Genomic DNA, 15,949 nt, shown 5'->3' with positions numbered 1-15,949 from the left:
GTTATTCGTTCTCTCTGTTCCCCCGCCTACGAGCCTGCGACCATCCTCGTCTGTGATCTCTCGGTTCGCGTTCACCTTTCGCCCCTACCGATTACAAATCTTTCGATCTTTTTCACTTCTCGTCTTTCGCAGAAATTTCTCGTCGCTCCCGACTCGTCCTTGTTTTCCGATCAATGCCGCCCCGATTCTACCAATTTAATTTAACTCTATCCGCAGCGGTTTACAGACGAAGAATGTACTGTATCCGAATTTTAACCGGATTGGTTCGTTAGATCGAGATAACGTTATTAGCTTTTTACGTTGCCTGATTAAATAAAAAATTTACTAAACAATTGCTAACTACGATAAAAAAGTCATGCGACTTACCAATCTGCTTCAGCGGAGGTGAAGATCTCTGCCGGTGACTGTAACATAAAAAGATAAATATTAATATAGATATGTATATTAGCTAATAAATTTAATAAAAAAAAGATAAAAAAATTTTTTTTAATAAAGATTTTATTAAAAAAAATTATGCTTACCTAAAAGTTGCTCCGCTGATGCAGGATGCCCGTCCCGGGCCTGCTCCTCCTCTCAGATGGGACGTGTCGAGTCATCCTTCCGCGCTTAAGTCACTCGCGAACACCCCCCGACCGTAATTTTTGTTGACAGCAGTGAATGCAACTGCGTCGATCTGTAACAAAAAAAAATATATATGATTAAATAAACGCCAAAAATAAAATCGATTATCTAATTAGCTAATTTAGGCGCTACATCAATGTTTTACAGATAGGATTTGAAACACGAAAAATTGATTTCCAAATAAAAATCCAATCTGCGAGATATCTTATTTTCTACGTTTCTATGATCAATTAAATGTACAGTCATTAATAGAAGAAAAAAAAAATCTTTCAAAAAAATATACATGTGCACATTTCGCTTTCGAGAGATTCTCTGTCTCTTTCTCGTACGATCGTATTCATAATCGAGACAAACCGGACAGTATGAATCACGAAGGTCTCTTTACTTCTGAACATGACCTCGAATCATATTCAATCTCATAGTTCTGTTTATTTGCTTGATCAAGCTTTCAACGTTTAGAACCTATTGGTTCTCTTCTTAACTTCTTTCAATATCTTCAATACCTTGGCAGATGCCATTATGAAAGTGCGCATACCTGCCTACATTTTAAAGAGCTATGAAAAAAAAAGCCAATTTAACGCGATACCTTGAAGGCCACCTTGAAAACCCGGTACGCGATTATCTCGGCCTGTCTGAAGGCTCGCGCACGTTACATCTAAGCTTACTCTAAGTCTGGACTGTGAATACCGCTTATATTATCGACGTCCACTGCTCTATCTTCCTCGTTCCCCGTCACGACAGCGAGAGCTTTTACCTACCGCACTCTACATCCGTTGCCCGGAGTCAAGCCCCGCCGGCTTCAAGATCACTTCGAGATCTCGCTGCACCAGTCGCCACCTTCGATCAGATATCTCTGCATTTGCTTCTTCCCTTCGTCTCGAATTATTTTTAAAAGCGAAATACATTTGCATGCCACGTTATTAAATATCTACTCATCAATTTCACGCCGTTAATTACGGCTAAGTGCTTATTTTTTTTTTTTTTTAACTGTAATCTATCAATTTCTTTAGCAATTACTGCTTGATAAATAATTGACGTAACATTAACAGCGTTTAAATAAATAGCAATGTTTAAATTATATCTTTCAATCGCTTTGATTTTTTTTTTATTACACGAAATATCTTTTTATTTGTTTCTGACGATCGCACGATTTCCACTTTTAGCCGATGATCGTTTCTTTCTCTCGCGCGGTGATACGCGTCTCTACCGGTGCTCAGAAAGCACTTCTTTAACACCCACATGCCGATACGAGCACATATGCTCTCGCACGAACGGATTAAGCACTCTTGTATCACGCTATGCAATATTACATATATCGCCGGAGATTGGGTCCGGATACGGCCGTTCAAGCATGGGGCCGTTCTAGCATGGGAGCAAGATACTAAGCAGCCACTTCCTCTTTTATGTCCATACCGCTTGTAAACAGATCGTTAATGCCGAGATACGCACTATTTTAGCAGAGATTCTGTTCGCGTGGTGATAAAAAAAAATTATTGCTCGCGCGATAGCGGTAACTTAGACAAAATCAATAAATTCTCTCTTCGAGGGATCACGTTCGTAACTTGAATTGTTATTTCGGGCGGCCTGTGACAGTTTCGCGATAAATCCAATTACAATCTGCATTAATAGTTTTAAAAAAGTTAAATCTAATTTATATTTTAATTGTTATTTTTATACGTATATTTTTATATGTTAAATATATATTAAGTTTTGATAGTCAGATACGTAGGTAGTAATGAAAAGTATTGAAGATAGATTAATACGCAAATATAAAATATAAATGAGAAATCTAATAAATATACGAATCCAATTCCACGGACGACATATGCACTTAACGTTCTCGCGTTTATGTCTTTCTTATATCGGTTAAAGAAATTCCACGGTTATCTATGTTAACGGGATATCTTGAAAAGTGTCTCTCTTACTTTTTATTCTCTCTACTAATTCAATTAATGTGAAATAAAATAAATTAAAACGAGATACAGTAAATTCACGATTAACGTAATGTACATTATTATAACAAAAAGATACCTAATTTAAAATAAGATTTTACATAATTACGTCAAGTAATCCGTGAGAAATAATACCGGGAAGCATAATAGTGATGTAATTTAAAATCTTTTATGGTAAATAAAATTTTACAATTAATATTAAATTAAAGAGGAAATTATTCTGCTATTATTTTAAATAAAAGCATACTTGCATTATTGGCTATAGAGTATCTCGAAAACATTACGTTCACGTTAAACCGCTATTTGTAATAAAAAGTACACTGCGGATAGTAAGATAGTAATTAAGATTTTGTTCGAGCCTTTAATTATGCATACAGCGAGTTGCAACAATGCATCAAACTGGTCAGAGATTGCTAATCGAACGTGCAATGGTGGCAATTACGAGAGAAACGATCTTTGACAGGAAGCTCGTACCCTAATTACTCCCTATAGTGACTCGTGCAGCAATTATCTATTTCGATTGCAGGTGAGCGCATCTCGATACCCTGTCGTAGTGAAACTGGGCCACGCCCACGGCGGAACCGGCAAAGCTCGTGCGGAAACAAATCAAGAATTTCTAGATCTCGCCTCGCTGGCAGCTATGGCTAATACTTATTGCACAGCGGAACCCTACATCGACACCAAGTACGACGTGCACGTGCAGAAAATCGGGAACAATTACAAGGCGTTCATGTAAGTCGTCGAGATAGGAAAATTAAAGAACGTGACGATTTAAATGCCGGTAGTTGGAAGTGCTCGAATAATTCGATGTAAAATAAACTGTTAATGAATTAAAATAATTAATACATTTTGTGGTAATTTAGTGATAATTACATATATTTCTACAGGCGGAAAAGCATAAGCGGCAACTGGAAATCGAACACCGGATCGGCTATGCTGGAACAGCTTTCTGTCAGCGAGCGACATCGCACTTGGATCGACCACGTGGCGCAATTATTTGGAGGACTGGATATATGCGCGATCGAATTGCTGGTGGGCAAGGACGGCCGGGAGCACATTATCGAGGTCAACGACAGCGCGCTATCTTTAATGGGTGACTCCCAGGAAGAGGATCGACGTCACATCGCGGATTTGGTTACCGCAAAAATGCAGGTACGATGAAAATCGCGATTAATTATACGATCGGGATCGAACCATCCGTTAAAATAAACGCCTATACTGCAGGTTTACTGTCGACCTCCGAGCATGTTAACGAAAACTGCCTCGCGGGGCTCGATGTCGGGTTCTAGTCAGGTGGGCAGTCCGGTTGAAGATCGAACTGTGACTGCAACTGTAGCCGCACCCTTGGGATCTCACGGAAGTATAGGCTCCATGGCGAGTATAGGAAGCTTAGGCTCCGTAGGTTCCACAGCACCGATAGCGGACGTTACCGCATCGGATAGTCATCATCAGTTGCAACGGCGCGATTCTCAAGGTGCATACCAACGCAAATGTCAATTTATTCTCAATTTTACCGACTTTTTTTTTTAATATTAAAAAAAAATGTGATTATAATATTTCTGGCTTTCAATTCTCATAGCTTCACAATCGAGCACAGTGAGCAGCGCGCCGTCCGTCGGCCGACGTACCGAAGAACCACCGACATCCAGAGTGCCGTTTATGCGACAAGGCAGCCAGTCGCAGGCTCAGGGCGAAGACAGCGAAGATACGATGAAGAATTTGCGAAAGACATTTGCGGGTATTTTTGGGGACATGTAGACCACAAGATATGGCCGACGTAGCGAGAGTGTGGACGTCGGGCACTCTCGCGATGAGGAGGTAGCTAACGATAACAAGTCGGCAACAATAACACGAACTCACGAAATCCTCCGACGATCGCTAAGCATGTTCCATGACTGAAGCGGGTCACAATCGACGCGTTAAACGTGCAGAAATCAACGCGGAGCATGTAGATATCTATATATTTGCAGATTGCCATAGAAAACTCGCGAGACTGCATGCCACGCGAAATGCACTAATTATTTCAGTTGAATAGAAAATTAAGGCTTTATCAAATTAAAGTGTTAAAAGTACAAATGGATCAAAATCGTGTTTTAAAGCACCGGAGCAGCTCTCGGAATATCCACTTTAATTTATAGAAAGCCCCAGATTCGGGCATGATCTGCTTGCATTTTTAGCACTTTAATTATAAACGTCAATCAAGCCAAGACGATAATGATTATTAAACGGGAATTAAAAAAAAAAAAAAAAAAAATATCCCTGAAAAACTAAATTATTTTTCTTTGACGATTTATTAAACTAACGCGTAATATGATAGCGAGGTAGATACTGTATATTGAAAACATCATGGTCATGTGTGTATGTATACATTGAAGAGTAAAGTAGATTCTATGTAATCCGTGTACACTGACGAATTGACTAAAAAGTTAGGCAAGTTCAGTCGAAGAAAAAAGGCACTCATTTAATATCAGCTTGATGTCAGTTGAATTACTGTCGCGATATCCAGTGAAACGTTTACGTTAACAATAAACGCGCTTTCGCACTGTAAAAGCAGGAATCGCTCCGTAGGCCCCTGGCATCTCCTCAACCGGTTTTACTTCGAGCATCCACTTTTAGGCTTAACGTTCGGATCGTCGTGTGTCATATTGTCATTAAGGGAAAAGGCATTGCGAGATAGAAATTAAGGCAGACAATGGGCGTCTTTCGGGTGATCTCGCAGTGTTTGTAAAAATATTCTTACGCCTATGTCATTCGAGTTAATCGAAGACGACAAAAAAAGAGGAGATTCGGGCATTATTCTGAAACATTTGGCTAACCGAGACTGCAAGCGGTCGTTTGGTTTCGTCTAGGACTACAAGTCGGGAGGACGTATAATATAAATATAATTGTCTTTATGCTAAGCGCACAAGTAGTTTTAAGGTAAACAGGGATGGGCGAAATTTTTCGATGCCGCGAGAAACAAATTTCTTTTCCCTACAAGATTTAAATCCGGATCCGGCAAATTCTTTATCTGGCGATAAAGAGCGTGTTAACAAATTAATTACGCGACACGCTAATAAATTTTCGAGGAATACAACGAACGAGCATATCGCGCGGCGTTACGTATCTTTTGATGATGACGATGAAAATTTGTCGCGCATCCCGAGAGGCGACAATATGTTTTTTTTTTCTTTTTCTTAAATTTTCGCACGTCGCGGGTTGTCGTTAAAGCTGCACAGGGCGACCACGCCGTCAGTGGAAAATTCATGAAAATTTGGTCGCTGTATTGTTAGCGTTAAGGAGTCATATTAACGATGGATCTTGGCTCGAGGAACAAATATCAATGTTCGAATCAATCGAAAATCCGGCATGCGATTATACAACGCGAGACAAAATGTAATCCCGATAAATAGATCTGCAAATATATACGCATATGTATGTGCAAACTGGCTAAATGGAATACCGGCGAAATATACAAAAAAAAAAAAAAAGAGGGAGTACGAAAAAAAGACATTTCTCACTGAACGATCGCAGGTTTATCTTAATAAAATAAGACTAAAAGAAGAAATCAGGAGAGACATTCGACCGTGGTTTCAGCTCTGAAGAAAGGACAGATCGACGCAATAATTATTGCAAATTTAAAATCTGCTGACGTAAGCAGTTGCTAAATGTGATATAATATTCGAGAAATATCAATTAATATATAATCAGTTGATAGAGATAAAAAAAAAAAAAAAAAGAGGAAACGTAAATCTAAAACGACTGATAAGAAGACCGATTTATTTGAAAGTATATTCTTATTTGAAGCGCTGACGATATAAATCAATCACACAATATTAGTTACGTTAAATAAACTTAAACTTGTTGCGTAATAATAATTAAAAAAAAATGTTATCGTAAGCAGACCTCTTAAAATGTTTCAAAATTAAATAAACTCCGTTTGGCTTTTGAGAGAGAGGCCTCAACTTGATTATTTACTACCGCTTTGTTAAAATATTTTCAGCGCTTCATTTAGAAAACTCTAATTAATCTGACATTATACGATTTTGTCGTATCCCTTTCGCGGTTTTCTAACTGCGTAAGTAATAAGTAACTAAACAGTTTGATTTTCATGTGCCTTGACACAGAAGTGTCCTTCGTATCACGTTTTCCGCGGTATCAGAAGACAATTGAAAAATGTAGAAAATAAAAATCATTTTTGGAAGACGTAAGTTACGACGACGTTGGTAAAATTCTGCGATGAGCAGAATTACGTAGGTATTTTGAGCAGACATTGCACTTTACTACGTAATACTTTTGATCGTTTATACTTTTTATAAAGCTCAATCTTATTGCATTTCTACGTTCGTTGAGATACGACATTTCTTCACTGACGTTCACCGTGGCAACAAAGTATGCGCACCGTCCAAGCTTACATTCGTTATTACAAACATGAACGCAGCATCGAGGTATAAGAATACGTTAAATAAAAGTAAGTTCTTGTATATATCATAATTTTCGACGGAGTAATCGCGACCCTAACAAATTTTTATTTTATAATAACACGACGGTAGATTGTCTTCCATGTGTCGTAATGCTTTCAGCAGCGAATCTCATACAAGTAAAAAAAACATTTTAGCCCAAACGTTAATCTTTTTTATTTTTTTAATAGTTTTAACGTAGTTGTATTTCTGCGAGCATATAATAGCGTTCTTGAAAGTGTCTAAATGTAACTCGTACATTTACCGTGAAACATTTCGTGGTTTATTTTAATCATTTTTTCTCGCACTAAAAAAAAATTATTTCAAATTTAGCGAGCTTTGCGATTAAAGAAAAAATAAATGAATAAATAAATAAATCGCGCAATTAAAGATCAAACAGGGACGCAAGGATTGCACGAAAGGTTTAACACCACGCGATACAGATCTACAGTTCCACTTTCAGAGCTGAGGCCACGGTATGAAAGAAGAGCAATCAAACAATCATAATCACGTCACTGCGCGAAGATCATTCGATCGGAGTTAGATGCGTAAACGCGGTTACAGGTTGAAGAATATCTCAGGGGGATGCGAGTCTAGGCGCTAGGTAAAAAAGTAGGAAACTAGAAGCGACAGCGTGTGATTGCGTGATCCAGCTAGCCTAGTCGAGTCACCGAGACCGATTGCGATTGGTAGAGTTAGATCGGATAGAGTTAGGATTCATTTGATCGAAAAACACATCCTTGTAACTGTGATCTTCGGGATTGCTTGTAGAAAGAAAAATTTTACGTCCGTGTCTTGTTCGACTGATCGCTTTCTTTGGTGAAATTTTTTCGGCGCGTTAAAAATTTTTTTCCTGAGGTATTACAAGCTTTTGAAGAGTATTTTCAAAGTCTTAGATATGATTTAAGCATCGGTCCTGTGTTATTAAATTTTATATATAGCTTAGAAAAATTTATACTTGTGTGATAAATTATCATTGAAGTGAAAATTAATTCGATCAGCATTCTGCTAATGCTAATAGCTCAATTTTGAAGAATAGTTTAATAATTTAATTAACTACTAAATTTACTAAATTATTTTAAAGTAAATTTTTTTTTACGCAGGATATTACTCAAAATCTTGTTGAAATGTAGACACAGATCTGTAAATTTAGTATGCAACTGTCGCAAAACGATTGTTCGAACAACTGCAACGTTGATCTTGATTGCATATCGATGCAGTGTTGGATAATTAATTGTTTGGATTATAACTTATCAAAGCGTTATACAGTGGCACGTTTAGTTACGGTGACCGTGTGGTGTCGTGAGCAGCATTTTTATTTTCGTTTCGAATGCACCGATTGCACCGTAGTTCAAGTAATAATGCACCAGCAATATGCGTAGATTAGCACGATAACTATACCGCATCTTCAATTCTCTAGAATTACTTCTCGTGTTGCTGTGTACCTATACAGCACGTGACCACTCTACGAATAATAAGAAGGAAAAAAAAAAAAAAAAAAAAAAAAAATATCGAATATAATAAACGACGATTTCCCTTCACTGCAATTGGGAAATCTGTTTCATTGATCTCGAATAGGCGTACACGCCACAATAAGTGTGTGTATATACAGCACGCCGTATAAAATCGCCTTAATAAGAATTCATCGTAATTTCATTTTTCACTTAATCATTTTTCGGAGATGGAGTCGACCATCATTCGGAGTTTATCTTCGTACGTTCGTTCAACGTCACTTAGACGTAATTCTCAAATCCGATAAAATTATACGACGCGAGATACGTCGTAAAATCCGCGAGATTTATAAAAAATGCAGTTACGAAGTGATTCGTATTGCGAGGCGATGATAAGCCGCGTTACGCTAAAAATCAGGACGTCATTGTGTCGATACTGTAATAACTTAATGATTTCCGTAATATCGATCGTCGCGAACGTAACGAGACGCGGCCGCGGAAAATTCGGCATTGCAAGCTCGTTCGCAATTGCAAGCCCGTGTTCTCTTCTTCGTCTAAGAAAGAACGCGAGCTTGCTGAAGAGCCGTAAGTCTCCCGAAACTCTCGACGATCGTCCCTCGATTATAGCGAGAGGATCGTGCAATAAGTTATGGATTCGAGCACGCCTTTCGATTGCGTAATATCATATATATATATATATACTTATATATATCCTTCACTGTGCTTTTTGAGAATTCGTCGGTGCATATCGAGGAGAAATCTCTTACGTACATATCATCTTAGAGGTGCAATCGCTGAGGTTCAGTGCCTCCCTTCCTCTTTTTTCTCGTTCGCTTTAGACCGGCAGTAGAGGCATAGAGTCATTATAACCTTAGTATTACTCTCCTATCCTCCCTTTCAACGGAAATAGTAGAGTAGACATTTGAAAACTATACGTGTTACTGCGAACTACATATGCGGTGTTTTAAAATTAACAAAAATGTCTTTGCTAATTGTATGCTAAATCGCTAAGATCGTTCTATAACGTTGATTAGAAAGCTATATACTTGTAGGAATGTAAAACTAGCTTTACTTTAAATGATGTCTACAAGTACAATCGTAACGATATCACACGGGACTCTGTGCAACTACTGTGGAGTTAAACTAAAAGCGGGAGGATTATTGGATTTTAAAAACGTGAAAATCTCGATATAGAAAACAAAGAGATTGTATTATTTTGTTTTGTAATTAGCGTGCAGCTGTTTTACAAAAATGTGCTCGATAAGCGTTAACATTCAGCCGCGAAAAACACCAAAATTTTTAACTTTGTAAAGTGATTCACAACGAAAGCGGCAAAAAAAAAAAAAAAAAAAAAAAAAAGAAAGAAAAAAGGAAACGCATTTTCAGCGATTGTATATTTTTAATTGAAATTTTGAGCTGCAGTAAGTCAATGAGATCGAGTACGCATTATCGATTTGCTCCCGATTGCACGACGGCTCGCTTCTTGATAATACTCAACGCGTATTTCTGTGTGTAACGAATTTAATGTTAAAGTCGCATAGAAGCTCGAGAAAATAAATGATAATAGCCAAGTAGATATGTGTGCCTGCCGTGAATATATATGTATACGCCGCAGGTACTATGCGTTACCTCCTTGATTTCAATGCGTGCTAGCCCAATATGTATGACATCCAGTCATACACACACACTCACACACATACACACACATACCGTAAAAAATTAAATCGTAACGCTATATAAGTAATATTACTGTATGGTATGATGTCAATGTTATTTAATCCAATATGATTAAAGACAGCCTATCGTGCCAGGAACGCAAAATATTAAGGACACTTGTCGCGCTAAGATTTCAGGAAGACACAGGTCTAACTAATTTACGTAGGTTCGTTAGATTAAAAATTAACATAATCGGTCAGATCGTTAGATTGTGCAAGACATATTATACGCATAATTAACAAGAAATCACAATCATCATTATGAAAATACGTAGAATCAGTAATAAACGAAGGAATCGCCGCGCTCGTTACATTTTTTTTTTTTTCTGAACGGAATGATTTACCGTGCGCGAGCATGTTGATCGTGCTCCAGAAGAGAGGAAGGATGAATCGAAATGTGATGCTTCGATAACCACGAACGGACCACCCACGCGGGAGAAAGGATCGAATCGGGGTCCATGATCGACTCGTTGGCCGCCACGTGCTCGAGAACCGCCGTGACTTTCGAATTGGCTGACATTCACGCGGCGGCCAACGTATTGACGAACCTTGAATCGAGGTTAAATGCCAATGGCGATGATTTCTAGCATTACTGCGTACGAAATGCGCGCGGATTTAATAGTTGCAAAAAGCAAAAAAGGAAAAAAAAAATTGAACTGATAAAGTTGTAATGGACGATGAGCATGAGTGGGTAATTCGTTACGTATTGTGGTGATCTCGAAGCGTAATAAAAATAAAATGCGAGATGTAGCCAACAGTTAAAAGGCTCAGAGTGAATACAAGCCTTCTTTTTGATACCTGTTTTAATTACAGAATTCAATATGCTTAATTAACGCATTGATTGCAGATCTTTATATTTTACGTGCTGGTATTTTTCCGAAGCATTTCTGAATTATTTTACTTTTTCATAATTTGCTATTTGTTTGCGCATAAATAAAAATTTCAATATTTATTTCCCATTTTTTTTTACGTCACGGATTTAATTTAAATATTAAATTACCTTCTTGATCTCAAAATCAAGATTGATAAGAAGAAGAAAGCGATCGAAAAGAAACGGAATCGTGAACGACGCGGTACTTCCTTTTAACGATAACTTTTAACGGTACTTAAGATACAAGCGTAATTTTTAGTAGTTTAATGAGACAATGAGAGGACAACGAATCAACAAAGCGGAGTCCTAAGCGGTGGAAACGAACGGGAATGCGAGAAAAAGATCGAAGGACGAATATATAGAGCGACGTCCATATATAAGCACGCCTGTAAATTAGCGTGTGTTTTAAAATTATCACTTATCGTACGATGAAAATCTGTATAAGTAACGAAATAATTTTTCCTCGCTAAGCGCAACGGGGAAGAAATTAAATTAGACACACATAAAATGCGAGTTCTATCTGTCATCGTTAATTATTAAGGATCAGAGTTTGGCGAAAATTGTATGATGAGGATAAAACGAGTCAAATGTAAGAATACAAATTTATAGCCTCTAGCAAATACGCGAAAAAGTGTAGTACAATATTAACGAGAATGTGTATAAAAATATATAAAGAGTATATAAATAATATATATATATTATATATATATAAAAGTATATATAAATATAAAGACAAATATAAATGCAAACGCATATATAAATACAAATATGTAATTATTCCTATAATATGCAACGTTAATCGTTAGGTGCACGTCGGGATGGTCGCTGCGATCTTGCATTTGTCGCTTGATAAAATTGACAGCGAGAATATCAATTAAATCTTGAAATATATTATAATAACATCAATCTATCGATTTAATTCCAAAATTAATCGTAAAAATGACGACAATTTTAATGTTCTATTTATTCGACAATTCAATCGGTATTATTTCGCCTCTGTTAACGATAAGCGAGAAACGCGATAAGCAGCGAACGTCATCGTTCAGTGACCGTTTAAGATCTTTTTCGCAATAGTTCACGAGATGAGATATAGAAGTAGAGAATAGACCATTTTCAGGACAAGATACCTCAGTTAAAGCATGCTGTTTTTTTGCCTAACATATACGCTATTATAAAAACGGCATTTCATGCAAAATATGCAATAACTATCAATGACTAATTGGGTAAAATTATTGATTTAATTTTGAATTTAAAAGAAAATTAGACTCGTTACTTTTTGACGCATTATATCCATGTCTGCGTCTTTTTAGAAAATTTTGTATCGGTATTTTATATATTACGATAAAAGTACGAGAAATTTATTAAAGTAAAAAAAATTCAATAACTATTAAGACTTTCCGATTGTTACTTAGAACTATGGAATAGTAATCCATTGCAAGTACCCTTTCTTTTTAACATCGATATAATAACATTTTTTCAAGAACAACGATTTAATAATACAAGTACGAAAAAAAATTATAAGAAAAAGTTTTTCGCATTAATGTTTTATCTAAACGATTAACGGATAACAATTTCTCAAAATATTCAACGTTTCGATATAATTCATAATTGATTTATTAACCGAACATTAATGCACACACCGTGATTTTCAGAGTAAAAAAAAAAGGGGAAAAAATATGAGTGTATAAACCATTATTCACCTCCTGTTGCCATAATAGATTAAAAAACATTTCCAATGTTTCCTAGTCATTATGGTTGTTATAATAAAACTTATTCTTAAATGTGTTAAAACAATAGATTTTGACTATAAGTGTCCATTATGTTATATATACATAAATATATATTATATGCGTTATGTTGCAGTTACCATTACTAATATATTACCGCAATTAATGTGAAATATAGTAATTAATGCGAGTATCAAGGTGTTTTAACTGCGAAATGTTATAAATATTAATGTGTAATCGTCATGACACTGTATACGCCTGATGTTTTGTTTTTCCAATTACCAATTCTTAGGCGATACGTATAGATGAGTCGCTTCGATAATAAAATAAAAAAAAAAAAACGAAACAATATATTAATCATTAATAATATCTCTGCAAAAATGCTAACAAACGAGATATCCATAATATACATTAGATACGGGGCGTTGTGTACTCCGAAGGCGCCCCGATGTAGAACCTGTTACATTATTATGTTTAATGCGATACATAAACTAAACTGTAATAATAAAAACATATATAAGCATAAATCCACAAGCCTACGTTGTCGTATTCCTTTTCTATATCTCGAGATCTTCATCGTTACGTTTTTGCGGCATAGAAGTTAAAAAAAAAAAAAAAAAAAAAAAAATACATACAAAAGTAAACCTTGATTAGTGTTAATTTTGCATAAATTTTTATTTTTAAATACACATCTAAAAAGAGTAAATATGTTAATTAATAATTTCTAAAGACAAAAGAGAAGAAAGAAAATAGCCCGTACACATAAAACATGAAGAGTAATTACGTTACGTAGTATAATTATTTAACCACATTAAAAATTAAATAATGTCATAGTTATATAACATAAAATTTAAAGCAATTGTTTATCAAGTTCTGTGTTAAGAGAACAATTTTTGTACATCCCCGCGCGATTGAGCTCGGTGCTAAAAAAATTATTTCGGGGATAATAAGACGTCGGCACCGTATGAACTGTCGGCGCGTACCAGCCATAGTCCATAGAAGTTTTCCAATAGCAAGGATGAGGAGGATTGTTTTGACCGTAACCTTTAAAAATTTCTGAAAGATTTTCAAAATTGTTAATAATTTAAAATTAATGCAAATAGCATTTGCGTATGCACAGAGAGAAAAAAAAAATTAGTCAAATATAAAATTATTCTTTAAATTATAATTAAGTTATATAAATATGCGACATTTAATAAATCTTCATACATTTTTAGATATTAAAATGCTGTTTATGTATACGGATGTATTATCGTTTAATTCCGACAAAATTATTTTCGATTTTCTCGGACGTGTATTCGTAAATACAAAAACATTTTGCTTACGAGCTTCAGTCTTTCTGAAATGGTTTACGAATCGACCTTTGTGCAATCATATGGTATCTGATACGCCACACTGGTGCATTGATATTGACCGTGAATTTTTCCAAAATCGTCAACTACCGAGCCGCGTATACTGAAACCGGGATCCACAGTTATGTTTTTCATTTTCGCGAATGCCGCCATATCAACGTAACGAAGATCGTTGTTGTTTAAAAAGAGGAATAACAAATTGTCGAGACCGTGGAAAGAGTCTGCCTTTAACACTGTCAATTGATTGCCGTTTAACCAGAGTGAGTTCAACGACTTCGTGTGCCGAAAGACATTGGCGGGAATTGTTCTCAGTCGATTCTTGCCCAAGTCAAGCTCGTTTATCTCGCCGAGACCACGAAACACGTCGGGATGTAAAGTCGAGATCTTGTTGCGCGACAGATAGAGAAGGTCTAGATGCGACAGTCCATTAAACGCGCCGATAGGTATCTCTGGTATGTTGTTCGAGTCCAGAACTAACGTTTCCAGTTGTCTCAGTCCCTTGAACATGTTCCGTCTTAACGTGAGCTGGTTGTTGGTGATATAGAGCTCGTGCAACTCCGAGAGGCCTTTCCACACGCCAGGTCGCAGGTCCGAAATGTTGTTGTGATCCAGCAACAGAGTCTCCAGATCGTTTAAATTTGTAAAAGCACCATCTTCTATATTGATAATCGTATTGTTTCTCAAATCCAAATAGGTGAGCTGATTAAGAGCGTCGAAGTAATGCCGACCGATACTCGATAGCCGATTATCGCGAACATAAAGCGCGGACGAATTCTTTACTTCAGTGAAGGCGTTTCTGGTAATGTTAACGACCTCGAGATTTTCTAGATGTAACTCGATATCTTCAATCGTTTGAACGGCGTTGAAATCCTCAAAAGCAACGCTGTTAAGAAAACCACCATTTTCTAAGCAAACGTACAGGTGATTGTAAACCTGACAGTCGGCGTCCTCCGTAAGAACATCCACGACGTTAGCCAATAAAAGAAGATAAATGAGAAAGGAGCACATGGTGTACTCGGAGGCTGAGTGTGCACTAACCTCATATATACCGAGCTTTCTTCGCGTACACAACAGTTGCGAGGTATTATTACGCGAATATACGTATCAGCGATAAGTTATTACCCATATATCTACCGCAACATAATATCTCACATTGGACTTTATAATTAATTTATGAATTATAGAAGCCTCGCATAACGATGGATAAGTTATCTTTTAACGATTCTCCTTTAATATTGGTTAATTATTGCAAAAAAAAAAGATAGAAAAAAAAACAAAAAAACTGTTGTATTAGAAGTTAATTAATCTCCGGTTACGTAAACTTCAATATTCATTGCGTAAGCGGAATTTAAAAGCAAAATTTAAATTTAAAAATTACATATAATAACATAATAATGAATATCATGTTGCATAATAATTTCAGTAAATATGCTTATTTAAATCAATTCTGGTGCTGTAATATAAATTATATTAAAATTAATTAATTAAATTAAATTAAAATTAACATGCATTTTCTGGCACTTTGTAAGAAGCAGTTAATATATCTGTATATCGAGAAATGATAAAGAATTATCGCTAATAAATAACAAATTCATATCAGAATTTCATACAATGTGATAAAAAATTCAGGCGCCGCGCCGTCACGAGTTAACTTATAAAAAGGGTTCATTAGGAAATCTGTAAAAATGTTCATAAATTGATAAGATATCACGAGTGCAGTGATCGGCTGCGCCAACTTATTAATAGCAGAACGTTATCTTGTATTAACTGTATGCAACTTTGCAACCAGTATATAGTCGAACGATATATCATCCTCTCACT

General features: G+C 36.2%; 3 protein-coding genes across 4 annotated transcripts in view; 1 reads left to right on the top strand and 2 right to left on the bottom strand.

The window, feature by feature from the left end:
- Nucleotides 1-10,809, top strand: part of Syn (synapsin) — a 43,685-nt gene extending 32,876 nt beyond the window's left edge. Inside the window, exons 7-10 of the mRNA XM_070669228.1 lie at nucleotides 3,100-3,305; nucleotides 3,461-3,725; nucleotides 3,798-4,047; nucleotides 4,153-10,809. Coding sequence (XP_070525329.1) covers nucleotides 3,100-3,305; nucleotides 3,461-3,725; nucleotides 3,798-4,047; nucleotides 4,153-4,331 — 900 coding nt within the window. The 3' untranslated portion in view covers nucleotides 4,332-10,809. The remainder of the gene's footprint in view (nucleotides 1-3,099; nucleotides 3,306-3,460; nucleotides 3,726-3,797; nucleotides 4,048-4,152) is intronic.
- LOC139109713 (uncharacterized) overlaps nucleotides 1-15,949 on the bottom strand; it is a 106,959-nt gene that overhangs the window by 59,149 nt on the left and 31,861 nt on the right. For both annotated transcript variants that reach the window (XM_070668997.1, XM_070668998.1), the window contains exons 4-5: nucleotides 522-673; nucleotides 367-404 (exon numbers count right to left, since the gene is read on the bottom strand). The gene's annotated coding sequence lies outside the window, so the exon portion shown is untranslated. The remainder of the gene's footprint in view (nucleotides 1-366; nucleotides 405-521; nucleotides 674-15,949) is intronic.
- LOC139109714 (leucine-rich repeat-containing protein 15) lies at nucleotides 13,695-15,386 on the bottom strand. Its single transcript, XM_070668999.1, has 2 exons — nucleotides 14,102-15,386; nucleotides 13,695-13,832 (listed from the first exon to the last, which is right to left on the bottom strand). The coding sequence occupies exon 1, from the start codon at nucleotides 15,134-15,136 to the stop codon at nucleotides 14,126-14,128; it is 1,011 nt and encodes a 336-aa protein (XP_070525100.1). The 5' UTR covers nucleotides 15,137-15,386; the 3' UTR covers nucleotides 13,695-13,832; nucleotides 14,102-14,125.

Source organism: Cardiocondyla obscurior, linkage group LG18 (assembly GCF_019399895.1).
Source record: "Cardiocondyla obscurior isolate alpha-2009 linkage group LG18, Cobs3.1, whole genome shotgun sequence".
NCBI classification, from domain to species: domain Eukaryota; kingdom Metazoa; phylum Arthropoda; class Insecta; order Hymenoptera; family Formicidae; genus Cardiocondyla; species Cardiocondyla obscurior.
Note: the sequence above shows the minus strand (reverse complement) of the source record. Positions and strands in the feature narration are given on the sequence as shown.

Excerpts from the sequence above, each read along its gene's own strand:
- LOC139109714 (XM_070668999.1), bottom strand. The coding sequence starts at position 15,136 with ATGTGCTCCTTTCTCATTTATCTTCTTTTATTGGCTAACGTCGTGGAT.